This window comes from Electrophorus electricus, chromosome 9 (genome assembly GCF_041902795.1).
Source record: "Electrophorus electricus isolate QZ-2024a chromosome 9, ASM4190279v1, whole genome shotgun sequence".
Classification (NCBI taxonomy): Eukaryota; Metazoa; Chordata; class Actinopteri; order Gymnotiformes; family Gymnotidae; genus Electrophorus; species Electrophorus electricus.
In genome coordinates this window covers 7,322,830-7,338,627 of record NC_137505.1, presented here as the reverse complement: position 1 = coordinate 7,338,627, position 15,798 = coordinate 7,322,830, and the positions used below count along the sequence as shown (strand labels likewise).

The following is a 15,798-nucleotide window of genomic DNA, read 5'->3' as shown; positions in this document are numbered from 1 at the left end:
CGAAACCCTTAAGCCTCTCACGAAGTTGCGTCTTTAAAGAACAACCAGCCACGCGCTTTTCTGTCTTTAGAGGGATCACAGCACCTCAGCTGAAGGTTGACATGCGCTTTTCTCAAAACAAATCAAAATGTATTTCTATAGCGCTTTTTACAACAGATGATGTCATTTTACCAATGTCCAAGTCCAAGCCCCCAGTGAGCGAGCCAGGGGCGACAGTGGCGAGGAAAAACTCCCTAGAGCACGAGGAGGAAACCTCGAGAGGAACCAAGACTCAAAGGGCGGGGCGCCGTCCTCCTCTGAGTGACGACAGACACCACAATAATGACAATTTTGAGAGAAAAATACATTTAAAAAATGAAAAATTAAGTAATTATGTCTAGTCCAACTGTCTAGAGGTCCTAGTCTTGTCCTGACAGTGTGCACGTGTCCCGAGACGCAACCCACAAGAGAACGTCCATGAAGGGCAACGGAGACGTAGTTGGCTGGGGAGGAGGTGTGCTGGGCTACAGGAGGGACATCAGGGGGTGGTGGGAGTAGCCATGGCAACTGAGACGGCTCGAGGCTCAGTAACATCATGACATCAGGGTCTCATCAGAAAGAGGGACTAGATTTTCTGTAGTGGGATACTACGACCTGGAGTGATGGGGAAAGCGCAGAGGTCTGTGCGCAGACAGATGTAGAAGCCAGTGAGCCTTGGGGTCAAATTTAAGAATGGGTGGTCAGTTTTACAAACATTTATTTGAAATAAGAACATTGCCTGTCAAAACTAACATGGCGATTGTGGTATAAAAAGTAAGCTGTTCGCAATCTGTTTATGCCGTGTTACCAACACGGTCCGACGTGTCCCATTGATGATGATGATGAGGGCGTCTTCAGAAATGAAGCCGTCTGGCTTTGCCTTCAACCAAAAAGAAATCAGTTGTCCATTTTTCTTGAGACACGGCACGCGTCATCAATTTTCCACCGCATAGCCGTTTTTGCAAACCAGACCTTATTGATGCCAAAGACGCAGTTATAAGAATGAAACTGCACTCCCGGTTCTTGCAGCTGATTGGATCGTTTGAAAAGCGATCATTTTATCTGCATAAAAGCTCACGGTTCCTCCATAAAGCCAAAACACCCTGCCGATAAAAGTAGCAGACATCCGGTGGTCAGCATGCGGGTGAGCAGAGTGGGAGGTTCCCAACCTTCAACTCCCTGATTCTCAGGACTACCAGAGCGAACGCGGAACAGAATATCATACACTTCTGTTCTTGGGCCGCGCTGAAAGGCTCGATGTGTTCGACAACACCACAGCCTTCTCAAAAACATCCTTGAGCCAAAATAATTCATTCTTCCACTTGACCCTGAACCATCAGTTTCGTGTATATATATATATATATATATATATGCAGTTATCGTTGTCATCTGGTTCATCTATCTTATCATCACTGCCTGACCGCAAAACCACACTTTAGAACTCGAGTCATCATAGACACGCTATGAAGAAACCGAGTTACAGAAGTTGTCACTTAGTTAACGGCTCACAGTGAAAATGTTGATTTATTCGCTCCGTGTCCAAGGAAACACGTTATGGATCTCACCCGGAAGCATCAGGATTGCTTCATTGTTGCTGATGTGTGTTTGTGGACATGTGGAAATGTGTCTAGTCTGGTGATAGTTAAAAACTAGCAAAAAGACAAACAAAATGTGAATGAATGAAGTGAAGTGTCCGTGGGCGCCAGACACTGGGCCACATCGAGCCCTCTGTGTAGATATTTAAGCGTCAGCTGCGACGTTGTGTAAAGGGACACAGCAGAGTTCGGTCTAGCTGTTTCCTGTCTTTCGACTCTCGCCAAAGCAAACCGGTCCAGACCACAACAGCACAAACATCTCTCAGGGAGATGATGCCAACTCCTCAGGGAAAGAACTGGATACCTTGGCAGACTCCTCTAACGCACAACACTAAACAGCAGCCTAGTCACGGCTAAGCTACGAATCATTCCCAGAGTTCTCATATCTGGCAAAACCGCATTAACTGAATGAAGCAAATTCTGGCTCACGAGTTGTTTACCTCCAAACTCTGTGCTGATGCAATGCTCGAAGGGAAAGATTACAGCAGGAGCGTCTGGGTTTGGTCCTATGTACCCGGCTCTGATATTCCTGGCGAGGGCCGGGGCGGGCCGGAGAAGGGCACCAGCGCACCGGGGCCCCCGGAACGCGGGAGTGACGGAGCCGCCGCCCGCGGAGCGGGTTCTGACACAAGGCTGCAGGGGAGCCTGCTCCGCGTCCACGCGCGTCAGTCAGGAGCCGGCAGGCCACGCTACTCACTTCTTAAGCCAGTCGGCGATGTCCTTGGCCGTGGCGCCGTAGTTCTCGTAGTGATGCAGGAACTTCCCTTTCCTGGGTGGGAAGGAAACAGAAGAACACGACGTTAGCTGCCAGTCATCTGCATGCCACACGAACATCGCAACAACTTCCGACCGCCTGCCAGGTTTCTGAGTGTCTGAAAATAAACAATAGCACTGGTTTTACAGGACCAGCGCTGGTTTTAATTACAGGATCTGCGGAACTAGTGGAGAAGATGAAGGAGTTTGCTTTTAAAATCTGCGTTATCCGTTAGCCAGGGATAGTTGCAGAGGACCACATTACAAGCCACATTCAGGCTGGGGCTCTCTTTGTAGAAGCCAAGATAAACATTTGAATCAGGTGCCCGGCCCAGAGCTAATTAAGGTGTCTGGCACAGAGCGTCCAGCTTAATCAAAGGCCCCGACTAGCAGTCTCCCTGTTCCTTACCAAAAGCAGCTTTACCAGCCCAGCAGGCCAGACCTCCAAATTAAACTTTGTTTAGCAAACACTTCAGGAGCCAAAGCGAGGGATCGGACAGACGAGAGAACCTCTACAGCTCGGTCGGAGCTGCGGGCCCGTGCGGGCCCGTGCGTGCGGGCAGTCTTCCATGGGAAAAGTAATGCTTCCCTTTTCGGCCCATTATCTCACGGATTTCTGCTACTGGAATGAAGCTGTTTGCAGACGCAGAGGAGAGCTTCACTGGGGGAGCTGAATTTGGTCATTTGTAACTGCCATTGATCCGTGGGGAGCTGCATGCTTCACAGGAAGGTAATAAAAGAAGAATACATATCAAAGAGCTTTAGTTCTCCTCTGTCAGCTTTAGTATTAACACAGCTGCCAGCGGTTTGCTCGCAATTTGGTTTGGGCCTGGCGTCACCTTGAGGACATCAGTGTCTTTCCTAACGACCTCCCTCCGTACACGGCAGATTCTCTGCAATAACGTTTTAGCCCACTGCTCTCACCTGCTCCTTGGCAACCGATCTGAAAGGTCTGCGTGAAGCAGAGCAGCAGGGCTTCGCTCCAAACTCTGGGGCTCGCCGCGCTCAGCTGTGCTTCCACGTCAGCAGAGAGGGACCACGTGCGCTTGGACTGCTGCCACTCGGGCCGTCTCAGCTTCAGCCTCGCACATCACAAGCCATAAAGCAAAGGGGTCCTTTTTTTTAAAAAAGTAATTGCGTGACCCCGGCGACGCCGACAGTCAGAAGGGACTGCTCCGGAGGAGGTGGAACCCCGTGACACGGGCTTCATCGAGGCAGGGCGCGGTGAGGAGGCGTCAGCGGCTGAGGCACTTGGGAGTCTGCAGCTGCGCCGAGCGGTAAAAGCGTGGCAGGTGGCGAGTTTTCGCCTCCTGGTCGGGCTAAACCCGCCGGACGCCAGGGGATGCTGGCCTCTGGGACCCGTTTCCAGCACCCGGCACGCCCTTACCGTCAAGCGGTTCGTGTCCAGAATCAAGGGAGAAAAAAAGAAACAAGAATGAGGGAATCAAAGAAAAAGTTCCGTTGTTTGGCTCCCGGAGCCTCGTTACCATGAGTGATGACGCCGCGCGGTCGTTACACCGCGACTCCCCTCAGGGCCGCGGCTAATGGCTCATTGAAAGCGCACCAGGCGGGGAGCGGCGTTTAATTAGCCCTCCCATAATTAAAACGGTAGAGCAACGAGCGAGAGCTCAGCGCCCGGGAGGGACCGTCCAGAGGTGCGGCGCAGTTGCAGGGCGTGGACAGCAGGGAGCGACGTGAACGCGGAGGACGTCTGTACCACGTGCTCGCCTAATGCAGCCACAGTCGTGTGAGACAACAAATTAGACATAATCTGCTTACACACCACCATCTGAAGCTGTGCATTGTGTGTGTGTGTCTGGACTTCATTAAGGGCTCCCTAAATGGACCACATGCAGCTCAGTCCATCCTTTACTTTGGGCAAAGGACGAGTGCTAAACCGGACCCTCCACCGGGTCAGGCCCGTATGGCAGATACAGGCTTGGTCACATCCCCTGCTAACTCTGAGCATGCTTCATCTACTCGGGTTTGAGACACCCATGGCCATTCTTGCTCTGATGTTGTTTTTCTAAGCTGAAACTCTGAAGGTCACATGGCTCTTAAACACAGTGCTTCCTAACAGAACACCGCACGTCTCAAGGAGCTAGTTCTGACAGTAACTCCACGTCCTAGCCACATTGTCTCACACCTTGCTCCGTGCTTATGAGCCACGCGTCCTCGAGAACTTCAGCTCAAATGAAGAACAAGACAGCGAGACTCATACAGGGAATTACATAGGGAGTCAGACAGGGCTTAGTCGGGGATAGCTGCTACATAGGCTTACCGTCTGTCTGACTCTGTGTGTGTGTGTGTGTGTGTGTGTGTGTGTGTGTGTGTGTAGAATTAAGGCAGAGGTCAAACTCACTCGAAGTAGCAGAAGGTAGGGTAGCCCTTGATGCCGAACTCCTGCTTAAGGCCGTCGAACTCGGAAGGGTGCACATTCATCCCCGCCAGCACCTGTGGCAAGACGGAGCATTAGAGCAGAACAATCCCAGATGCCGACGGATTAGGACTCCGAAAAAACGCGTCCCGCCTGACTGGGAAATGAAGACGAACGACTGCAGCGTGGCAGGAGCAGGACTCACGTCAGCGCAGGACGACATGAAAGCGCGGCACGCGCAGACGGGGGACCCAGTGATCACCACCTGCTTTGATGACTCGGTGCACGTCCGAAACAATTCCAAACTCGTTTTGGTTATGGAAAGCACACCACATGTGGGAATGTCAATTTCCTTTCTGTGCAGTGGTTCGAAAACGGGTCTGTTTACACTTGAGCTTTTGATCTGGCCCCGGATCTGGCTCTGAGCCACAGCAATTGTTTCTGTCTGGCTCCGATTCTTGTGATAATGTATGATCCTTCTGCAAGTTCCGTACACTTGAAACATTTTTCCGCCATGACACACAGTTCTTTCACAATATTAATTCTTCCCAGTTCCCAATAGCTTGCAAACCTACTTGTGCACTACCACTCCTGAAGGATGGGATCCAACATGTGCTGACACAGAGAACCGTTCACTGCATCTTTTACAAAATCTTCCTGCAATATTCCAGGACACTCTAGTGGAGAACGGCAAACTTTAAGGTGATCCGCATCCACAGAGCGAGAAGAACAAAGTTTCAAAAGAAAGCACGTCCGATCGGCCAAGCCCTGCCATCACCCAGGACTGCATAGCCCAAGCTGATTTCACATGCAGGAGTCCGCAGTGGGAGTTAAACACACCCCTCACTTGGTACCCAGGATAGTTTTCTCATTTGGTAGGAAAACAGAAAATGGCAGCGAGTTGAATTAAGACGTTATTGTAATCAATTCAAATAGCGCACGTGCGCACACACACAACCCTAACAACCTGCCCATCTGTTTGAGACTACCTAAAGCCGTCTACATTGTGTTTATTAGGTGGTGCTACTGAGAAGCTACCGAGTGCCAAAGATTTTTTTAAAGTCCAGATGACTATTTATTTATTTTTTTGTGAATGCCATCAGCCGCGCACGAACACAGTTTCTAGGCTCCCTTATCTTCTCACAATGTCCTTTTCTGCTGTCTAAGACAAAAGGCTGCCTTATCACAGAAATGGCGTTTTTGAAATGTAAAACTGTCCTGGGAAGCTCATCCAGAACTCAAACGAAATAAACGAATTAAAAAGAAAAGACAGAAGGAAAACAAAAAGAATCAGGCTACCCACTATCCCCGCACAGCCATCACGGTGAAGGATGTGGCTGCAGGCTCCTGCGTGTGCCCGCGCTCTCTATCTGTGTGGCGCACGCGTGCGGTCAGGCGTGTGCCGCCGGGGCCTCGTACGCCCCAGCAAGCTGCACATTTATTATGTCGCTAACTCCATAGCTCAAGGTGGAGCCCACCCCGTCACCGTATCGGGCAGCAAAAACAAAAACAAGCAAAAGCAAAACAAACGATGCACCCGTTCTGGCGGCGTGCCGTTCGCGCAGGCCTGTTCCGTGGACACGCGGCAGGGAGCGCTCCCGGAGCGTCACAGATCAGCGACGCTCGCCCTCGAGGCCAGCGTTGCTACCGGAGACGGGGGCTCACAGCGGCGCCCACGGAGATGGCGTTTAATCCATACGCGGCGCGCAGCACCGACCGGGAGGGAACACGTCCGGTAAACGGAGAATTAAACAAAAACAGAGGACCGTGGAGACCAAATTCTCTCCCGTGAAAAGCCAGTGTTCTGTCAAATAAAACCAACGGGGCCAAACGGGTTAACCAAGCACACACAGCAGTGCGAAATGCTGTTACTTAACTGGAATGACGACCGATTTGAATTAATAATTGCGACTAGGTGAATTATTGACGGGGGGAAGGTACTTACATATTTGCCCTTTGTGTCTGTGGCTGCCTGTTGGAAGATTGGCTGCATCCTCTTACACACTCCACACCCTCCACCACGGAGGACCGAGAGAGAGAGAGAACAAGCGTGAAGGGTTCAGCAGCGGTCCCTCCCCAGCAGGAAGCTGGTCCCCATCAGTGACTTGGGTCTGACCCCACCACACACAGGAAGGGTTCTGCGTTGTAATGACGTCTCCGGGAGATGCGTGACCCCTCCGTGGGCCACACACCAAGCGCTACATAGCCCACACGTCGTAGCGTTTCATTAAGTCTGGACTTGTAGTTCTTATTCACTCAGCCCAGGAAACCAGTTTATCATGGCCTTATCCATTTATCTTCAGCGGATAAGTCATTTCTTTCTGCGCCAATTTATAAGCACTAGACGTGCTGTAATAGATTTGCAGGCATTTCTAAAAATACAATAATATTGTTAGCCAAGGCCGTACGCACCACGCGATGCCGCCTCGGACGAGAGCGCCAACGTCTCTGCTCGCCACGTGACTGTGTGCGCGTTTTACGGGCTTCAAATAAAGACTGCAGCGATACACAAAGAGGCTGGGAATCACTGCCCCGGAAGGACGAGCCATGTGTCGGACTGACACTTCCCCGGGAACCTGCCACATCAGCACTCGAACTCACTCGAAGCGTGTGTAGGAAACCCAAAAGGTTTTCATGATCAAGACTGAGGCATGCATACCTTTAAACGTCTTCTACAGACTAATGAATCCACGCGTCATGTCACGTAAACCCGTAAACTACGGCTACAACGCTGGATTATAGCCTCGTATTTTTCTGGACCATGTCCTTTTCCAGCCAGAAGCTCTATGAGGTGACTAGTGAGTGTGGGGTCAGAGGAAGGGTGAGGTCGTTGGGTCACTCACAGGGCGCGTAGAACATCACGAGGACAGGCTTCTCCTCTTTCTTCAGCAGTTTCCTGAAGTCCTGCGGAGCAAAAACGCAGAGCTGTGAGGGAGGAGCTGGGAATCCGCTTCCTTCCAGCATGTATGGAAATGAGTTGTTCTTCTTTACACACACACACACACACACACACACACACACACACACACACACACACACACACACACACCTTTTGCTGCTGCACTCAGCTATACGGTAAAAACTTCGGGACAAGAGAACAGTATATTCTTAAGCTCACAAAGTCCAAAACTATCTTTATTTCAGGACTCTGCTGGAAACTGTACTAAACCGGGTTTAGAAGGCTCCGGACAGCCGACGCGCTGACCCCCGAGCCCTGCAGAGGGTGCTGAGCCTGCTGGGGCTTTCTCCCCACCCAGCCAGGTAAAAGCTGCTCACACTCGTCACGTCAGCGAATGGCACCTCTAACTATCGCAACGTCTGTAGCCGGGCCGCGGGGGGAACGCTTCATCCTTGCTTCATTAACAGCTGGCTTACTGCAGCTGAGCTGTGCGTTGGGCACCCGATACGCCAAAAGACGTACCATGCACCACCCCTCCTAGAGGAACCAACAACAGCTTCAACGCCATCTTGCAACAGTCAGAGGAGGCGCTTTCTGTCTGAGAGCATCACCCGCTGCAGTCTGTCTGGAAATGCTTACTATCTGTGAAGTCTCTTAACAGACTCTTAAAGAACATCTGCTTCCATCAGTTGTGTTTTCAGATTCCCATTCCGACGGACTGGGATCTACATCTGCTCCCGAGCGCTCTGAGAACCTGCCAGGCCCGGTCTCCGGAGAGAGCGAGCCGATCTATGGCGTTCTTCTGTGGCAGACTGCTCGGTTCATTCGCCTTTGTTGCACACACAGTTCCCACAGCAGCAAGCTAAGAATGGAAAGGCGATCCTCGCCACACTGGTCACTCCTCCACCCCACCCCCCGCCAAAACAAAAAAAGAGGTACTCACTTTCTCTGTCTCAATGTGAGTGACGTCTTTAGCCTCGGGGTTCTCCTCCCACAGCGGGGCACCTGTGGGGTCTTTCAGGAACGCCACCATAGACTGGGGGGGGGGGGGGGAATGGGAATTATGGGATGAAAGGGAAAAGCAAGGCTGAGTCATCTTTCACCACCAAAGTGCACCCGCGCTCTCCCGAGAGCGACTGCCACTGGCGCCGGCCGCGTTTCCGACAGCAAGAACACCGAGTGTAAAAATCCATTAAGACTCGAGAACAACCGCGCTTTAAAGTCACCGGTTAAAAGGACCTGAGGTGCTACAAAGTTTCGTCAGCAGCATTACAACAAGGCATTATTTCCTCTAACAGTCTCTGGCGAATTTAAAAGACGCATCCATCCTGAGAAAAGGAAGACATTAAGTGTTTATAATAAGCCTAATTATCATTAGAGGAAAAAAAAGGGCCAGTCGTGCCGATCTACTGAAGTGTGGACCTGCTCCCTGAACCAGTCGTGCCGATCTACTGAAGTGTGGACCTGCTCCCTGAACCAGTCGTGCCGATCTACTGAAGTGTGGACCTGCTCCCTGAACCAGTCGTGCCGATCTACTGAAGTGTGGACCTGCTCCCTGAACCAGTCGTGCCGATCTACTGAAGTGTGGACCTGCTCCCTGAACCAGTCGTGCCGATCTACTGAAGTGTGGACCTGCTCCCTGAACCAGTCGTGCCGATCTACTGAAGTGTGGACCTGCTCCCTGAACCAGTCGTGCCGATCTACTGAAGTGTGGACCTGCTCCCTGAACCAGTCGTGCCGATCTACTGAAGTGTGGACCTGCTCCCTGAACCAGTCGTGCCGATCTACTGAAGTGTGGACCTGCTCCCTGAACCAGTCGTGCCGATCTACTGAAGTGTGGACCTGCTCCCTGAACCAGTCGTGCCGATCTACTGAAGTGTGGACCTGCTCCCTGAACCAGTCGTGCCGATCTACTGAAGTGTGGACCTGCTCCCTGAACCAGTCGTGCCGATCTACTGAAGTGTGGACCTGCTCCCTGAACCAGTCGTGCCGATCTACTGAAGTGTGGACCTGCTCCCTGAACCAGTCGTGCCGATCTACTGAAGTGTGGACCTGCTCCCTGAACCAGTCGTGCCGATCTACTGAAGTGTGGACCTGCTCCCTGAACCAGTCGTGCCGATCTACTGAAGTGTGGATCTGCTCCCTGAACCAGTCGTGCCGATCTACTGAAGTGTGGACCTGCTCCCTGAACCAGTCGTGCCGATCTACTGAAGTGTGGACCTGCTCCCTGAACCAGTCGTGCCGATCTACTGAAGTGTGGACCTGCTCCCTGAACCAGTCGTGCCGATCTACTGAAGTGTGGACCTGCTCCCTGAACCAGTCGTGCCGATCTACTGAAGTGTGGATCTGCTCCCTGAACCAGTCGTGCCGATCTACTGAAGTGTGGACCTGCTCCCTGAACCAGTCGTGCCGATCTACTGAAGTGAGGACCTGCTCCCTGAACCAGTCGTGCCGATCTACTGAAGTGTGGACCTGCTCCCTGCTGTGCCCAAGCCGTGCTCGTCTGTGTGGAGTGAAACAGTGAACAAAGGAAGCTTGGGTGGAGATCACAGCACCGACCACACTAAGAGATCAAAAGGTCTAGAGACTACAGAGCTCGGTGACTACAAAACCCACAACTCAACAATGTATCAAATACCAAAAGGATACAATGTGGAACTGAACCCATTAGAAGTCACCAAGTGTAACTTAGACATACCTCACGCCTACTACAAATTCATAAAAATACCAATTTTAAAAAATGCATTATTAGGAACCCAGACACGGACAGTAGAAAGAATAATTTGCTAAAATCTATTTGTGGAACAAATCATTTATATAAGACAACAACACACTTTCTAATATCTGGTTACTTGATAGAAGCCGAGTCCTAGTTTCCAGCAGGACAGTCAAGTCACTGAGTAACCACACAATGAGGCTTTGACAACACTCACTAAAAAGTTGGCCTCAAGTGTGCTGTATGGCCAAAACTCAAAAAACTCCATTTAACAAACCCTTCACAGTTTGTTCCTGAAAGGTTACATCATCCCACAGCTTTCAGAGCGATTACCTTAAGTGTGGCTGGTCTGTTGTACTCTGTATGAAATGCGCCGTCCCTGTAAAGCAAAGCAGAAACACTTGCGTTACCGCTGGCGATAAGATTCATTATCTGGCATTTATATTCTTCCGTGCAGCTCAGGAGTCTTCAGACTGCTTAATGCAGAAAAACACCTACTTATAATGGAGGATCTCGAACGCGGCGGTCTTTGAACTGGGATCCACCTTGACTTTCTTGCACAGTTTGCGGCCCTCGGAGTCCCTGGAGGGGACAGAAGACAGATGAAGAGGATGGATAGGGGGAATTCTTCCAAGTCATGGTGTCACCAGACTTGACCACGGGCAGCAGGTGAACTCGAGGAACCTTTCTCTGTAGGCTTAACAGCTAAACAAGCCATTTATATGCAGTAAGAACAAAGATTATGTATGTATATGACAGGGTACATCTGCATTACGGTCTTCTACAGATCTTCTACGGACATAGAACCAGACCTGAGAAGTTGGACCAGAGCCACAGAGAAACGGTACAAAAAAACAGCATTAGAAGACCACAGCTGTTCACATATCTCTGAATATATCCGGCCACGAGAAACGTAACGCTTCAGGACTGGATGTTTCTTCTTAACAGCTGAATGCATGCAAATTTAGCCTGACTAAGCAAGTGTAGAGGAAGTGTTCAACTCCTCATATCTCAGACTCCTCATAGCTCACAGATGCTCGAAGTTACCTAGAACATAGCAAAGAATCCGTAATTAGCCTTCTCTCTGTGTCTCTGCACGTTCGCTCACACTCTCTCACACACTCTCTCACACACCACAGCACTATTCTCACCAGCGTCAGAGATAACGAGTGTGGGGATGTATTACACAGGGGTGAGCAGGAGAAGAGAGAAGCCCTGCACTAATGGAAATCCAAAGAGATGGAATTCAATCAAACCCCACAGCTCCGGCCTTCCCCCCGAACCTCCTCCACGAAACAACACAGGGTTCGCACTGGGACGGACGGCGGACGCTTTTTACGTGTGTCCCACGTGCGTCTCTGTCTGAGGGAGGGCGGGGGACGAACCGCAGCGGAGAAGCGGGCACACCCACGGGTCGTCCGGTGGAAAACGCGACCGTTCCGGATAAAGCTCCCTCCCCAGAGCCGCTTTATCCCGGCGCACGTCTGAGAGGAGGCCGAGCGACGGTCACAGCCGGCATCCGGAAATGCTGGGCCAGCACCTGCGTGGGGTCCTGGGGTAATAAAGCTCGGATCAAGACGTCAGCGAATACGGCCCATCCTTCAGGGCCCAATCGGGGATCTCTGCGACCGCTAAACCGTTTGTAGAAACGGTCTTCGAAAGAAAAACGCTGATGCAGGGTGTCGAGGGGGCCCAGGATCGACCGCGGAAACGGGTCTGGCTTCGGCTCCAGGAGCTCCCGGACACACATTTTACGGCGCCTTGCATGCGCGGATGCGCTGTGGAATTGGCGATGCGATTAGACTCTGTCCTTTGTACCAAAATCTTCTCCTTTTGTCTTAAGTCACTAGAACAACAACTCTTAGCTTCTGTATTCAATTAACTGCAAAGAAAGGTCTGCTGTTTTGTTGCCACAGTCTAAAATAATGACCCTATACCATTAAAAAAAAAATGCTTACCCTCCTAGTAAGCGCTTAGCTGCTCTCTCTGCTCGCAAATTTGTGTTATTTTTATTAAAACTCAGAATTTGACCTTTACCGCGTCCCCTGTGGGGGTTTTCTCCACAGCAGGGAGCTGACAGATTCATGGTTGAGAGGGGAAAAACAGGAAGACTAACAGGAAGAAAGCAGACAAAGGATGCGGAGAACGCGCACGTTTTCCAGGGCTGCGTAAGGGTTGCGTCGTCGGTGTTAGGAAGTTCTGCTGAAGTCCGTTTAAAGGATTCGTCCTGCCGGATCTGACAGGTCTGCCGCGAGGAGCCGAGGACCAAAGAAGTGTGTATTCCTGAGCGCTCGTGCACGCATGTATGCACAGGCCTGCAGATGCACGCGCACACACACAAAAACACATTCTCTCAGCTAGCCGAAACACGACGAAGGCTTAATTTCTCTTCGTTTGGAGGCCTCGGCCGCCTGCGTTAAGAAATATTAAACAAATCCTCGAAATGGATGTTTAAAGGAAGTAATATAAGGGGGCTTGCAGACTCCAGCACGCACACCCAGCTGTGCGCCCGTGTTCCCTTCCACAGGTTCGCCATCGCAGTCTGCGCTTTCCGCCCGCTGCTCCCAGGCTCATCGCCTGCTACGCTGCAGGCCGAGGCGCTCTAAGGCTTTCCGGCCAATCACGTCTCTGGGAACCGGGAGGGGGATTTGCAGTGTTGGCAGGACGCTCAGGACACAGCATAAAGCAGACACCAGAAACGGGCTGAGCGACTGTGCAAGACACATTGAAATGATCCACATTTCTGCTTTAGTGGCTCCTATTTAATAAAGATCACTATAGAAACGCTCCCAGACAGCCAATTATTCACATAATATTCAATCCGTACAGTAATAATACCTGTATTACTCAAACCATGTGCACAATAAAGCCATTCGCATGGGTTGGGTTGCGTTTCTGGTCACATGACTTCATTATCAGATCTCATTTCTGAAGGCCATCAATCAGGACTCTATATGTACACATGCTCACCCCAGTGACTGCTAAGAGCTCTCAGGTTCCACTGCTCACCCGACCCCCCCAAACCTGTATAGATGAGCGGGGAGACTTACCCACAGTTCACCCAGGCGATGGTCCCCTGGCCCTTCACAGCCTGGGCTGCATCTGACAGGAGCTTCAGCTGGGCATCTCCAGATGTAGCTGAGGTAAATTCCAACACACACACACCGAGGTAATGCGCACGCACCTCCTCACAGACACACAGACGGCCCATCTTCAGACATTTCTCTCGCTCATGAGCAGAAGGGAATGTGTAAAAATGGGATCGTTTGCGCAACGAAAAGATGAATACGATTACATTACACCAGCTGATGAACGTTTTGGTACTTAAAAAAAGGCATTTTTTGTGCGAACACTCCTAAATCGAGCTTTCAGCCACCAGCGTGTGCTTATGTGACACACGTTCTGCAGCTCCCGCCGACGCTGTCTATACGGCGCTACGGCCTATTAACACCTTAAACAGCGCCAGAACGTTACAAGGCCGTAATTTCTAGAGGAAAGACAACTTGTGACAGATTCCCAAGGTCCCACATGCGCACAGGGCTCACAGCCCATAAGGCTCCACCCCCTGAGGGAGGAAGCCTGTCAATCAACAGCCGTGAAGAAATTACTTATGCACGAGGATGGGGCGAACCGCCGGCTCGGGGCCTGATCGACCTCCGCAGGCCCGCGGGGGTAAAGGAAGGCTCTGTGCGGACAAGCAGCCAATCAAACGGCGCGACCTTTACCCAGTGCCCTCGTGCAGCGGAATGGGCCGTGAAATATGAAAGCGATAAGTCTGGAGCGGGCAGGCCCGGGTGATGAAGGGGGGGCTTGTTTATTGGCCACGTGGCCAATACACAGGACTGCCCACCCGCCCCGCTGAGTGTGCCTGCGATCTACGCAAGGGCGTCACTACACAAAACAACAACAACAAGGGGTTGATTTCCCTGACGCCGGCGGGCGAGCGCTGCTAACGGTTCCGAGAGTTTCCTGACCAAAGGATTTGCGTGATCGCAGCCAGCAAGCGAGGCGCTCGGCATACTGTGACCATCTGCCCTTAGCTCCGAGAAGAGAAACGCGTCCAAACGAACTATCGGGCGCCTGGTGGCTACAGAAGCTTCAGAAGGACGGATGCCAAAGCTGCAGGCCAAAGTGCCCCGCTGTCCTGTGAGCCTCTTTAACTACGGGGTCGTTTGAGGTCACGGACGCCACGCCAGACGACGCACGATGGAAATTGTGCGACGGCGCTGGACCCTCACCCGACTTGGTGTAGAGGACGAGGACATTGGTTCTGGTCCTGAGAAGCTTTTTGAAGTCCTTGTGGTCCCTGACCTGCTCTACGAGCGGGGACACTTTCACCGCCTGTACCATGGACACGAGCATGACCTGGAAGACAAAAGAAGAGACACAGTCACTGAGAAAATGGAGCCATTAGCGCTCGCCGCCGGCAAAGCTGAATCGCGGGCGTTTCCGAGACAGTTCGCGTCTCCTGCTGGGTGGCACCGTAATCGCTGCGCTTGTTCTGAATCACAACAGTATGTCAAACCACTTGGACAGAAGAACCTGAAAGGGCGAGCGCAATTACAGACGACATATGCACATTTACACGATTCTGCCTTCGTATTGATCCGCAGACCCAGAACTGGGGCTCATCTCCAGAGAATACCGCTTCGACAGATAAAATAAGAAATTTGGTTTTGAAGTGTTCCCAAATGCCATCGTAATAAGCTGAACAGAGTAATATGTTTTGATCGAGTTCTCCAAACTGCTCTCCAGTCTCTAAAACAGCCGCATCGAGTTCTAAATGGAGCACAATTTTGGATAATGCACTGTTAACCCTTTAGTGGCCGGCAGGACTCAATACCGCTCCTGTGGGTGCGTGCGAATTTTCCGATTTGGAGCGGCAGCTCGGACAAGCTGTTGGAAGCAGCCAGATTGAGATCGGGCAGCAGGGGGTGCTGTTCCGGTCCCGTAGAGGCAGAGGCCAGGAAAGCCTCAGCAAACAGGGCTATCGTCATCGCAGTGGTCTCGGGGGGGGTCGCGCTTACACTGACCAAGCCTCCCTTAACCTGGACCCAGCGGAGGGTGGTTTCCCGTTAATGTCAAATTACCACAGGAAACCAGCGCGGGAGTTATGACGGCGTGGTCCGCTGCCCATTAACAGAAGCGAGGATCAAGCTGTAGTAATTCTCAGAGCTCTTCAAGCTACCTGATTTGGAAGGCGCATACGTTTAACGGCTTCCTTTTCTTGCCTGGACGAAGGCACGGACTGGTTATGGAAATGTAAATGTGCCAAATTTTCATTATCGGCGCCGCTCATTATAGCCGTGACTGCACAGTCCCGCATGTGAAATCATTCTACTATGTGCAACCAATGGCAACAGAGCTTTAATCACAGCAGCCGCGGGGGCTGGCGACAGATTAAGGATGTGTGGATTGCGGGGACTGAGCATAGTAATTA

At 51.5% G+C, this 15,798-nt stretch overlaps 1 protein-coding gene across 4 annotated transcripts in view; it reads right to left on the bottom strand.

Moving 5' to 3' along the window:
* The window catches only part of pdia5 (protein disulfide isomerase family A, member 5), a 33,496-nt gene that overhangs the window by 13,598 nt on the left and 4,100 nt on the right, over positions 1-15,798 (bottom strand). For all 4 annotated transcript variants that reach the window (XM_081720674.1, XM_081720673.1, XM_081720672.1 and 1 more), the window contains 9 exons: positions 14,597-14,723; positions 13,409-13,496; positions 10,857-10,940; positions 10,692-10,737; positions 8,586-8,678; positions 7,587-7,647; positions 6,689-6,756; positions 4,729-4,820; positions 2,311-2,382 (listed from right to left, as the gene is read on the bottom strand). In XM_081720674.1, coding sequence (XP_081576800.1) covers positions 2,311-2,382; positions 4,729-4,820; positions 6,689-6,756; positions 7,587-7,647; positions 8,586-8,678; positions 10,692-10,737; positions 10,857-10,940; positions 13,409-13,496; positions 14,597-14,723 — 731 coding nt within the window. The remainder of the gene's footprint in view (positions 1-2,310; positions 2,383-4,728; positions 4,821-6,688; positions 6,757-7,586; positions 7,648-8,585; positions 8,679-10,691; positions 10,738-10,856; positions 10,941-13,408; positions 13,497-14,596; positions 14,724-15,798) is intronic.